The sequence below is a fragment of the Periophthalmus magnuspinnatus genome, chromosome 15, assembly GCF_009829125.3.
Source record: "Periophthalmus magnuspinnatus isolate fPerMag1 chromosome 15, fPerMag1.2.pri, whole genome shotgun sequence".
Classification (NCBI taxonomy): domain Eukaryota; kingdom Metazoa; phylum Chordata; class Actinopteri; order Gobiiformes; family Gobiidae; genus Periophthalmus; species Periophthalmus magnuspinnatus.
In genome coordinates, this window is record NC_047140.1 from 9,352,071 (window position 1) to 9,364,059 (window position 11,989).

General features: G+C 42.4%; 1 protein-coding gene across 1 annotated transcript in view; it reads right to left on the minus strand.

The window, feature by feature from the left end:
* Positions 1-120: 120 nt before the first annotated feature.
* Positions 121-11,989, minus strand: part of LOC117382903 (high affinity choline transporter 1-like) — a 15,850-nt gene continuing 3,981 nt past the window's right edge. The window contains exons 2-8 of the mRNA XM_033980143.1: positions 10,729-10,845; positions 10,043-10,198; positions 9,232-9,380; positions 6,464-6,607; positions 5,726-5,879; positions 2,177-2,394; positions 121-681 (exon numbers count right to left, since the gene is read on the minus strand). Of these exons, the coding sequence (XP_033836034.1) occupies positions 121-681; positions 2,177-2,394; positions 5,726-5,879; positions 6,464-6,607; positions 9,232-9,380; positions 10,043-10,198; positions 10,729-10,845 (1,499 nt within the window). The remainder of the gene's footprint in view (positions 682-2,176; positions 2,395-5,725; positions 5,880-6,463; positions 6,608-9,231; positions 9,381-10,042; positions 10,199-10,728; positions 10,846-11,989) is intronic.

Sequence of the window (11,989 nt, forward strand, 5' to 3'; positions counted from 1 at the left end):
GGACCTTTAGTCAGGTTAACTATGTACCCCCATGTACTTTTCAATACCTTTTTAAAATTGGTTTAATGTTTAGACATTACTATAAGTCCAGTGTGTTGTTAAAGCTCTTCTTGAGTTTCATCATCTGTTAAGCGCTGGGTCCAGTGCTTCCATTTCAAAGCCAGTTTTTGACGTGTTCATATCTGTATTGTCTACGTGGGCCAGTACGCCAGTAGCTTCTTGCCCTCTTTGCAGTGATGTCTGAACTTTCACATGGAACACATCCCAGCTATCTGGAAGGTGGCCTCTCTTGAAAAGCTGAGAAAGCAGGTAAGAGAAAAACAAAATGATGGCCATAGTGGACAACATGGAGATGGTTTTAACAGGAGAGTACTGCACATAAACTCCATCCTCCATAGTGCATCCTGGGAACTGTAGAACTGGAGGTAATCCCAGTGAGGGCTCTCCACACAAGAGCCGGAAAGGAAATCCGAAGAGCAGGCCCGCGGTTGCTCCGTAGAGGTTGGTCCTTTTTAAGAAGAGGACGCAGAAGAACTGGGGGAAAACCACAACGTAGGCCACTTCAGCTGCCAGAAACCAGAAGAGTAAGGTGCTGTTTTTGAAGGTGGTGAGAGCGGTCCCAGAAACGCCAACGACAACCACTGTGGCCCGAATCACCCACTGCATCTCTGTGTCTGAGGCCTGGGGAAAAAAATGTGACGTCATGGGTCATGGGACGTTGAGGAATGAGTTGGCTCTTTTGAATAATGCCTTAAAATCTTTTTTCTTTCTAATTTCACTGACTGACTGGACCCTTGTTTCCCCCCTTAGACCCTGATCCTGTTCTGTTGACCCGGATCCTACCCTTTCCTCATGTATCCTCTTGAGTGGGTTCTGGCCCTACAGATTTAAACTTTATCTGCAAATGGATGTGCGTTAGTCCTGGACACATCTGCAGCCTGCCCGTCCTGGTTTAGTCCTGGTTTAGTCCTGGTTTAGCCCTGGTCCAGTCGTGGTTCAGCCTTGGTTTAGTCCTGGTTTAGTGCTGGTTTATTCCTTGTTCTGTCCTAGTTCAGTCCTGGTTTAGTCCTGGTTTATTCCTGGTTTAGTCCTGGTTTAGAGCAGGTTTAGTCCTGGTTTAGAGCAGGTTTAGTCCTGGTTTAGAGCAGGTTTAGTCCTGGTTTAGTGCAGGTTTAGTCCTGGTTTAGTCCGGGCTTAGATCTGGTTTAGTCCATGGTTTAGTCCATGGTTTAGTCCTGGTTCAGTCCTGGTTTAGTCCTGGTTTAGTCCTGGTTTAGTCCTGGTTTAGTCCTGGTTTAGTTCTTGTTTAGTCCTGGTTTAGTCCTGGTTCAGTTCTTGTTTAGTCCTGGTTTAGTCCTGGTCTAGTCCCTGGGAGTGGATCTCTCCTTCACTGTGGCCTGTTATTTACCAATGTCTGTCCGACTGTTGGATTTTCTAACTTTCTCTGGTTAAATCAATTATCTTGTTTAGCCCTAAGAGACGAGTGCTGTTTTGATTTTGGGCTTTACAAAAAGCTGTTACAGTAACTCATCTTTGACATGGTAATATGGGTGCAGATAGAATTATGTCCCCATTGACGTTTCCTTTTGCATGACAAGGATGGTCTGTGAGCCAAATTTAAAGCTTGTGAAAATTAGTTCAGTGAGATCTAATTTTTAGTCACATTTGCTTTTTTATATCTGTATAGTAACTTTATTTTTGGATGGTTACAATTTGTCCCTCACCCACCTGTAGTTTCTCTTAGTTCTTACCATAGACTGTATATATAAATGGACATAGCTAACACGCTAGCCACCTTGTTCCAAATAGGAAGTGAGCATGGGCGCGCTTCTGGCTCCACCAGTGGTCCAGGTGGGAATGGGGCTTTACCTTCACCAGCCTCGCTCTGGATTGGCTCTTTGACTGCTAGGATACTCGCATTTCAAATATGGAACTCTGTTCCAAATTCAGCCCTATAACTGCTAGCCTCAGTGAGCTTCATTACATCACCCATAGTCGAACGCTATGGGTGACGTCACACTCATTTCGTCCAAAAAGACAGAGGTGGCCTTCTTTATACGGTCTATGGTTCTCACAAAGTTATACTTCAAATTCCTGACAGATTAAACTTCCATTGGGTTTCAAGAGGTCTAATGACCCCCAGTAGGAAACTTCTGATCATCTAAAGTCATCTCACCCGGGGCCTTATGATGTTCTTGTAGACGTTCGCCGAAAAGACAGAGGCGGCCGACATCAGTGCTGAGTCTGCTGAGGACATGACAGCAGCGGCCACACAGCCAATCCCAATGATGGAGATGTAAGAGGGAGTGAGGGCCTCCAACATGATGGGCAGCACCTGAGCGGCTTCTCCTCGTTCATAAGGAGAGGGCAAACCATACAGCGTCTGATTCCAGTCTGAGAAATGTCAGAAAACCTCTATAACATTGTATAAAGGGAACAGTACATATTTTTATAATGGTTTACAGGAAGTCAAGGTTTATGAAGTGAGATGAGAATAATCTGAAACATTCAGACTGAAGGGAACAAGTGGAACAGCGGGTACTCTCTAAAAACATCGTCTTAGCATCATATTACGCTATTTTTGGATCTATGTTATAATGTTGTTTCCTCATCACAAACAAACCTGGAGTTGTGTTTTGTTTCATTCACACATTTAACACACAAACCCTGCATATTGAGGCTGAGGGCTTCTATCAAACTGAAAACACTCTGTTCCACCTTGTGACGTCACGTAGTAATACGGCAAGTGCTCCACTGTGTTTTTAAACTGTCTACACCTTCACAAGAATCATTTGGATGGACAGACTAATGATAGAGCTCAAACTGAAATGAAACAAAACACACTGGTTTGTTTTTGAGGAGGTAACAACACTATAACATGTCTTAAAGCTCACAAGAGTCAATTTTGTGTAATACAGGACCTTTAAATGAGCTAGTTGAAGATAAAGTAAACATTGAATCTAGGTTAGAGTTAGGGTTAGAGCTGTTTTGCTGCTAAACTGTGTATATGGTGTTTGCATAGCATTGTCTATTTTTCTGAGTCCTTTTGTGGTCATTTTAGTCCAAACAAGGTACTTTTGCAGCTTTATGGTCAAACATTAGAAATGGGTGTGTCCTGACTCAAGTGGTCACTGCCAATTCTTCAGGTATTTGGACATGTTAGACCAATCACACTGTTCTTCATTTCCAGACCACACCTGTCATCCCCCACACTCTTTTCTTTAGTCTACAGCAGGGGTGCTCAGACTTTTTCAGTATGTGAGCTACTTTTAAAATGATTGTGTCTGAAAGATCTACCACCTAATACAAAAATGTTAAACATATATTTATTTGTAAATGTATTATGAATTCTTACATGTACAGTGCATTTTGATGTACCTTGCACAACATCATGAGATAATACTGCACAACACAACTGAACCTCTTACATGTTCATAATTACTTGAATGATGATTACTGCTCTGAATTTACTGCATTTTTTCACACAACTATCGTTACTTCTATTTTACACATCCATGTATCCACGTATTTTTTCTTTTACGCATCGAATAAATGACTGGGAAAATCCCTGCAGCCCCGCGCTCTCATTCGTCACCTTCGAGGGACAACAGAGGCAGATTACCGTAATGATGGTAAAATATTTAGATAGCCCCATGTCTCCACTTTGAGACGCCGTTTGAATTTACGTTCTTGTGCGTTCTTGACGCCTTGGTGTGAACGCACTTACTGTCATCCAGGCGACACCACAGGTTGTTACCTACACTACTGTCACGTGGTACGGCTGGTTCGCGAGGCTTCAGACGTCACCACACATTTGACCAATACAAGCGTCGATACGCCTCCGTCTTCCTGGATTACTCGACACATGCTTCAAAGCCTCGACACGGAGGACACATCACTACCGGTGAGACGGCATTGGGGTGATCCGAAGGAGCCAGGAGTGTATACCCGGAGCAATGCAGCGCGGTAGCTGGAAGGCACGAGGGACCGGAGGAAGGACACTACTATTATTGGACGGCTCTCAACAGCCATCCAGTGCGGTGAGTCGGCCACGCTTTTGGGTGGGTTTTGTAAACTGCCAACCGTACCCCCCTACTGGCAGCTGTTCTGTCCCCTCTTAGGAGCAGCCTGGCGGCTTCGGTCTGGAGGAGCCAGGAGCGCAAACCCAGAGTGACGCGGGCGGCTGGAGGAGGTGAGGGACAGGAGGACAGACTGATTCTACTACGGGCGTGTATTACTACTACTGGACGGCTCTATCACCGTCCAGCGCGGTGAGTTGGCAACACCTGGGGTGGGCTGATTAAAAGCACCATCTATACTCCTTTCTGGTACCTGTTCTGTGCCCTTCCCCCCCAGGGTCCGCACAGCGGTGTAGCCTGGAGGAGCCAGGAGCAAGCTGGGAATCCCACAAGCCATCTTGAACCCCTGGGTTACGGACATTTGGCTCTTGCCTGTGACCATTGTTTTTATACAAACAGTTTTTTGTGTTTTTTAACTCTCATTGGAATACATTTTTGTAAAAATTGCACTCTCTCAGTTTGAGCTCACTGTTCAGCCCTGTGGTCTACCTGCGGTTTAAAATCGAGCCCGAGACTCCTTAATTCTAGGTGGCGTTGCTGGGTTTAAATTGGGGATAGCGCAGTTGAATTCTTAATCTTCATACAAAGGGGGTGCCCTCTCGGCCTACGTTACATAGACACTATAAATTAATGGGCATAGTGTCGGTTTCTGTTCTGTTATCAGAAGAACAGGCGCAGAGGCTCGGGGATCGTTCTGTAGATTTTTATTTTACAGTCGGGTTAAAGGCAGCGTACAGCAGAATCAGATGCAAAGTCCATGTAACATCAAATGTAGAGTCTGACAATTTTGGGATTACATCAGTGTTTTTAAATCATCTCAGGGTGGGTGTCACTCGTTCTGTATCAAAGAAGCTATTGTGAAGAAGTGCGAAATGTGGCCCTGGCCAAAATGTAACATTATGTCTGAGAGTAAGAAATGACACCGTCTCGTGGGAGACAGAACATACTGTAATATTTTTGTATATTGTTCACAATAGTTAACCCACTAGTTGCAGCATCCTAAATAGGAAGTGAGCATGGGTGCACTTCCGACTCAACTCCAATTCACTTTACACTGAAAACTGTTGCCCCTATCTCTATATATGCTACTGTCAGGCTATTCTGAGCTTGAACTGTTCGTATTAAACTGCTCGATATTATCCTAGTGTTTTTATTTTGCTATTTTGTTGGTAAATCGAGATACAAACAATAACAGACAAAGGAGGTCACTCCCGCTATCATTAGCAACAGGTTTGATTGATAGCATTGCTAAGCGCCCACTCCCTGTGGACAGTAAGGGTGTTACAGCCTTGCTCCGGATCAGCTTTTTGGACACTCGCAGTCTGAATTCTAAATATGTAACTTGGCTCTATATTCCCTCCTATGTGCTAGCCTCAATGAGCTTCCTTTGACTGGAGCGTATGCTATGAGTGACGTCACACTCCTTTAGTCCACTTCTTTATAGAGTTTATGGGTGTTTAGTTTAGGTGTTTTGTCGCACTTTAACATCTTCTGCCTCCCATTGTGCCTTGAGGAGGCTACGCAGTCATGGAGCTCAAGGTTGTGACAGCGCTCACAAGCCAAACAGAATTCTCTACCTGCCCTCCCTAACTGCACAATTTACTTTGTATGCGCTGCATGTATAAGACCTAAATGAGTCTTAATACCTGTGGATGAGGCGGCTGCTCCAAACAGAATGGGAGAGATTCCAAACACCTGGATTCCAAAAGCAGCAATGGCGCTGGTGATCTTTGCTGTCCTGGTTGAAGAAGCAGACAGCGTCCTCTGGTGTAAGGCCTGGTATGCTATACTCCCAAATGACTGCAACAAAGGATTTAGTCATTCTGTCACAACATGAACAAACACCATTGACGGACCATACAAACACTGGTATTTACCAGTTAGATGCAGACAGCAGTCTGACGACTGAAGCACTAAAACTCAGGGAAGTACAGCTGCAGCATATGTAACCAATATTAGACTATTTTTCAATCTGTTATAATGTTTCCTTCTCAAAAACATACCTGGAGTTGTTTCTTTCCCACTGTTTTTGTTTTTTTGAGTTTTATCCATTTGCTTGTTTTCTTGTTATTGACCAATGTCTGTTTTATTCCTCATTTTCTAACTTTCTGTTGGTTAAATCATGTATCTTGTTCATCCATAAGAGGCAACTTCTGTGTGATTTTGGGTTTTACAAAAATAGGTTTAATTGACTTGAACTGTGTAACCTTTTATTATTAGTGGTGGACGGGTTCTGACTGGGTTTGGTATAAACAGTGTTTGGGCACCCAGTCTTCTGGAAGCTAGTGGTAATTAGCTATTTGACCATGTGACATGTCCGAGTGATTGTAGTCTAAGGCACTTAAAAAAGTATTAAATTGCCTTAAAGGGTTAAGCAAACATACCAAAAATAAAAAATCATCCATCATAATCCAAACTTTTTTGGGGTTTACTGAACCGATCCAGGGAGGGTGCAAGGTGTTGTTCATCAGTGTTTCACCAATGTTCATAGAGTGAGGGCTAACCAGCACAAATGGCACACAGATGCCCTGCAAAACACAAAGAACATAGAACATTAGGAGCTAATCACAGCTGCATCATGGAGGTTCTGAACAGCTCCAAGGGTCATGTTTACACATTTTTGACACAATTTTAATAAATTACATCTTTACACTTCCCTTCACATTGTGGAAGATTTTTATTTTTAATTTCCAAACATTTTTTGTTTAAGTTACCTTAAAAGTTGGTCTTCAGAGTCTTCTGTTTAGTTCAAGGACACTCACAGAGGAGTCATTTTTCTGATACATAAAAGTAGGTCAACCATTGTCTTTGGAGCGTGTTGTAATCTACAGAATATTACATCTTTTTTTTTTTTTTTCTGTCAGCATAAACGATATAACTGGCACTCTTTTTTTCTTTTGTTTTTTTATAGGTGAGGGAAATTCATTTGTAGAGCTCAATTTCTTCTCACAGTAATTTGTAATAGACCCAAAGGCATAGAAAACTCTATCTGAACAGATCACAGACTGTATGACTGCACAAGTGGACTGAGGGGTGCCATACGGCTCAGCTCCAGACAATCGAGGCGAGCAGTTAAGTGGCTCTTTTGAAGCAAAATTTCATATTTGGAAATCTGCATGCATGTTTCACGGCAACCAAAGAGTCAGTCAGGAGAAAGGTTGTTCAAGGTACTCGTCCCTATCCACCAGGGAATGGGTGCTTAGTAACAAGGTACGATAGCTGTCAATCAAATCTGTTGCTAACATAAGTGGAAGCCGACCTCAGGAAAATAAGGCACCTGATTGGTCGGTTATTAGTGTTCATATCTTGATTTACAGACCCAAAAGTGACATAAAAATACTAGAGTGGTTTATAATGAACATTTAAGGTCAGGGAATGACGAGCCTGACAGCAGCAGTTACAAAGAAAGCTGCCATGAATTTTCAATAGTGACAGTGGATAGAGCAAAATAACTCCGGTGCTCACTTCCTGTTTGGAATGCAGCTAGCAGGTTAGCTATGTCCACTTATATATACTGTCTGTTAGTCCAGTTATTAACTCCATGTTTAGTTCAGACAGATTTATTCAGTAACTGCCATGTTCATGTGCACCACGACTAGCTTTCTTCACACCCAGACACATAATATATGTAAAAGGACCAGTAGTGTCTCCTGGCTCTGAGGCATGAAAGGTAAACATCACAACTAACAGAGCTAACAGAAGTTATCAACCAGACAGTCACACTGGGCAATATTACATCTGCAGAAGACTTAGTTTCCTACTACAACAATAACCTCCATACCCCCCTGAACACTCATGCTCTCCTGAAATCCAGATCCGTTTCTTTCTCCCGCTCTGCACTCTGGTTCACTCTCGCACACAGACAACTTAAAGCAACAGGACGATAACTAGAACGACTATACAATAAAATTGGACTCACTGTTCACAAAGAAATGTACAATAACCACACCATATTATACAAGGACACTCTTTCTTCTGCCAAGTCTAACTACTACTCCCCTCATCACCAATATTATTCATTCCTCTCTTACCTCTGGAACGATTCCCTCATCATTCAAATCTGCCACAGTCACTCCAATTCTTAAAAAACCTGGTTTAGACCCCAATTATTTCAACAACCTCTGTCCCATTTCAAACTTACGTTTCAATCAGACTTCCGACCCCTCCACAGCACAGAAACCGCACTCATAAAAATCACAAACGACCTCCTCATGGCAGCTGATACTGGTTTACTCTCCATCCTCATCCTCCTCGAACTTCGACACCATCTCCCACAGCCTTCTCCTCCATAGACTATCCTCCATCGGTATCACTGACATCCCATTCACCCCGCATTGATTACTGTAACTCTCTTGTCTTTGGTCTCCCCAAATCCCACCAGAAACTGCAGCACCTTCCGAACTCTGCAGCCCGGGTCATAACACGGACCCACACTATCCACCACATCACCCCCGTCCTACAACAACTCCACTGGCTCCCCATAAAACAGAGAATTAACTTCAAAATTCTAATTACTACCTTCAAAGCAACACACGACCTTCATACATATCTGACCTCCTCCACATTGCTGCTCCTGCCCGCACTCTCCGCTCCTCCTCCTCTCTCCAGCTCACTGTACCCTCTGCCCGACTTGTGACCATGGGGAACAGGGCTTTCAGCCGCTCTGCCTCCCAGCTCTGGAACTCTCTCCCTCCTGATCTCCGCAACTTAAACTCTCTTCCACTCTTCAAATCCAGACTCAAAACTCACCTGTTCAGACTGTCCTACCTCTTGTACCAATCACACATCTTTTATCAGTCAGTTTTTTGTCATGTTTTATTGTATTTGTATGTTTTTATCTTGTTCAGTTTCCTTGGGTGTTTTGAAAAGCGCTTATAAATAAAATACATTGTTATTATTATTATTAATGTTGGTGTAGCTTGAGTCCAGCTCTACTGTTAGAAAATTGGGGAGTCTTATTTGACCAAGAGCCCTCAAAAAGCAAAGTTCTCGATTTACTTTTGGGCACATCCTTGGACTATGTCTCTTGGCTGGCCTGGGAATGCCTCGGGATCTCTCTGGAAGAGCTGGAGGAGGTACATGTGAAGAGGAACCTCGCTGCTTAGAAAATTGATGAATAATTATAATGCATATAAAATGTTTAAGGACTCACCATGCCGAAGAAGATAAGGCTCAGTTGGATGATGTCCGTGTAGGCCACAGAGTAGAGTCCTCCCATCAGAGTGTAGGTGATGGCCACAGCTGCAGAGATCCAGATGCTGGTGGTGTACGACAGGTCCAGGACCACATTGATGGTTGCACCTGATGAAGATAAAAAACAAAATTTGACCCTGAAGTAAGAGCCAAGATGAAGAGCAGACAGTATGGGTCAAGTGAATGTGACGTTTCAGTCATTTAAGGTCAATCAAGATGTTTGTTCCTGGCACCTCAGCTGAGAAGAACATTTGCGATAAAATAGAAAGGTTTTTTATTCTCGTTTAATGTTAATTCTATGATGATTGTTTACTTTTTGATGTTTTGTATTGTGATTTTAATGTCTTTCTTCTTCTTCTTCTTCTTCTTAAAGCCCTTTGAAGGACTTTGTGTTTGAATTGTGCTACACAAATAAACCTGCCTTGCCTAGATTTTACAATGATCTATAGAGTGATTTGTGTAAATCTCATTTGGCAAGTAATAATTCACTACGGCTTGGGAGTTGCTCCTATCCCCCTGGTCGTTTTGTGCTCCCATCCCACTACATGGCCTACCTTTAGTTCATATGAATCAGAGCACATTTGCCCAGTTTATGTTGCTCAGTTCAAATTCACTTCACCGCTGTCACTTATGCCTCTGCATATGGCTAACATCTGGAATCCTTTTGTTCTATAAAAGGTTTTACTTGTTCCATTGTGGCACTTTTAAAATGTGATACCCAGGTTAGTGTAAAGTATATGTGAGTGTTTCTGGTGAGAATTTTGTCTTACCCAAACCGATAAGTGTTGAAGCCATCCACAGCATGTCAATAAACAATGAGACCATGCACATAACAGCGGTGAAGCCTTTGCCGTACTTTCTGTAGAAGGGGTCCATCATGGTCACACACTTTTGGTCTCGTAAGGGTTTGGCAAACACACATCCACCTGAACAAAAGACAACATGTAAAGTAGTGTTCAGTGCTGACTGTAGCTTATTTGGTGCCTTATGCAAGATTTTTGATGCCCCTGCTCCTATGCTCTGACCGCCCCCTGTCTGTGAGTTGTAGCCTCACACTGGACTGTGGACGGATGCTCCAGACAACAGTTCATTGCTCAGACTTCTGGCCTCATGTTGTATTTTGCTTTTATAAAAATTCAACAGAACTGTGGAGAGAAATGCTTCATTGTGATATTCACACTATAACATCTATAGACGTAACTATAGATATAGTGTTTATAGTAGTCTTTATGACAAAGGGAGTTGCTGTGAGTTTGCCTTGAGTCGATTCATAAATGGAGACTTAATCTTGCAGTTTTTATTTATAACACATTAATGGTAAAGAGTTTTGTGTCTCATGCACCCTCTGTGTGTGTGAAGCTTTGAGACAAAATATGCTCTTTACTATTAAAACATAAATTCATGAATGTTTTGACCACTCTATATTTTGTTAAAATATGCAAAAGACTATACTTACAGAGTAGAAATGATACTGAGTAGGAGGTTAACATGAGGACAGCCAAGCTCAGACCCATAGAGGGGGTGTACACCATCTCAGTAATGCCCACTATGAAGCCTCCTCCAACCCAAGTGGCTGCAAAAAAAAAAAAAAAAGAACAGTTGAAGTTTGATTTATTTATTTTGGTCTAAGTAATAATAGGGAGGAGTTTACTTCCAAAAATCTGTGTGTTTTAAAACAAAGTATTGCACAGGTCCATAAAAAGTCTTGGTGTGTATCCATTGAAGACAAGAAAAACATGTTTATGATCAAATTGTCTTTCCTTCAGCAGAAGACACTGCAGGCAGCAGGTCATCACTGACTGCAGGGGCAGAGTTTGAAGTGTAAACACCTGTTAGGCCAATCACACTGTTCTTACACCCGCCACTTCTACCACCTCACTCTTGATTTTTGTTCCTCTCCGCTCTTCCTCACTCTTTTCTTTCGTCCCCCAGACCTCTTCCCCACTCACTCTCCCTTTTACTTCACAGGTACTGCCCCGTTTTCTATTTGCGATGTGGTTGTGGGAGGAGTTTGGGTGTTTTGTACCATTTTAATGTTCTCTTTAACAGTGCTGCAGATCCCAGTTGCTTTGCACCCTCTGGTGGTGCTTTTTATATTTCATTTAGTTCCGAGAAGCAATTTCTAGACACATAAAATTGAAATACTATTAATACTAAAGTTTAGGATAAAGCCTAAAGAGAGAACAACAAATGGAGCAAACAGTCACGTGTTTTAAAGGATCTGTATGTGTCCTAGGCTCTTACAGTTTTAAAAAAGTTACTACAATCCCAACAGGCCCTGTGTGTCCAGGGCCTTAACCTGCAGACAGAGAGACATACAAGTGTCTCACTCTCTGTTTATGGACAGGCCTCATGTGAAAGAACCTCCAGAATTCACTCAGTGAGTTGCAGAGGCTGCACTAGCACTAATTAAAGGTGTAGTAACCATTCAGATCAGAGAGAGTCCTTTTTGGATTAAACCAACTGGATTTCTGCATTGAAACTCAGAATGGAGAGAGAGAGAGAGAGAGAGAGAGTCATGTGAGGCTCATTTCTGATTGTATAATCATCTTGAGAACCAAACTTACTTATATATACATATACCTAGAAATGTAGTCATCATGTCTATGTTTTTTAACTCCAAATAAATCAGCTTTACAGTTGTTTTCAGTAAAATCAATATTTGTTTTGAACATGTGTATGTTTAAATTAAAATGTAACATAAGTAAATAATAAAC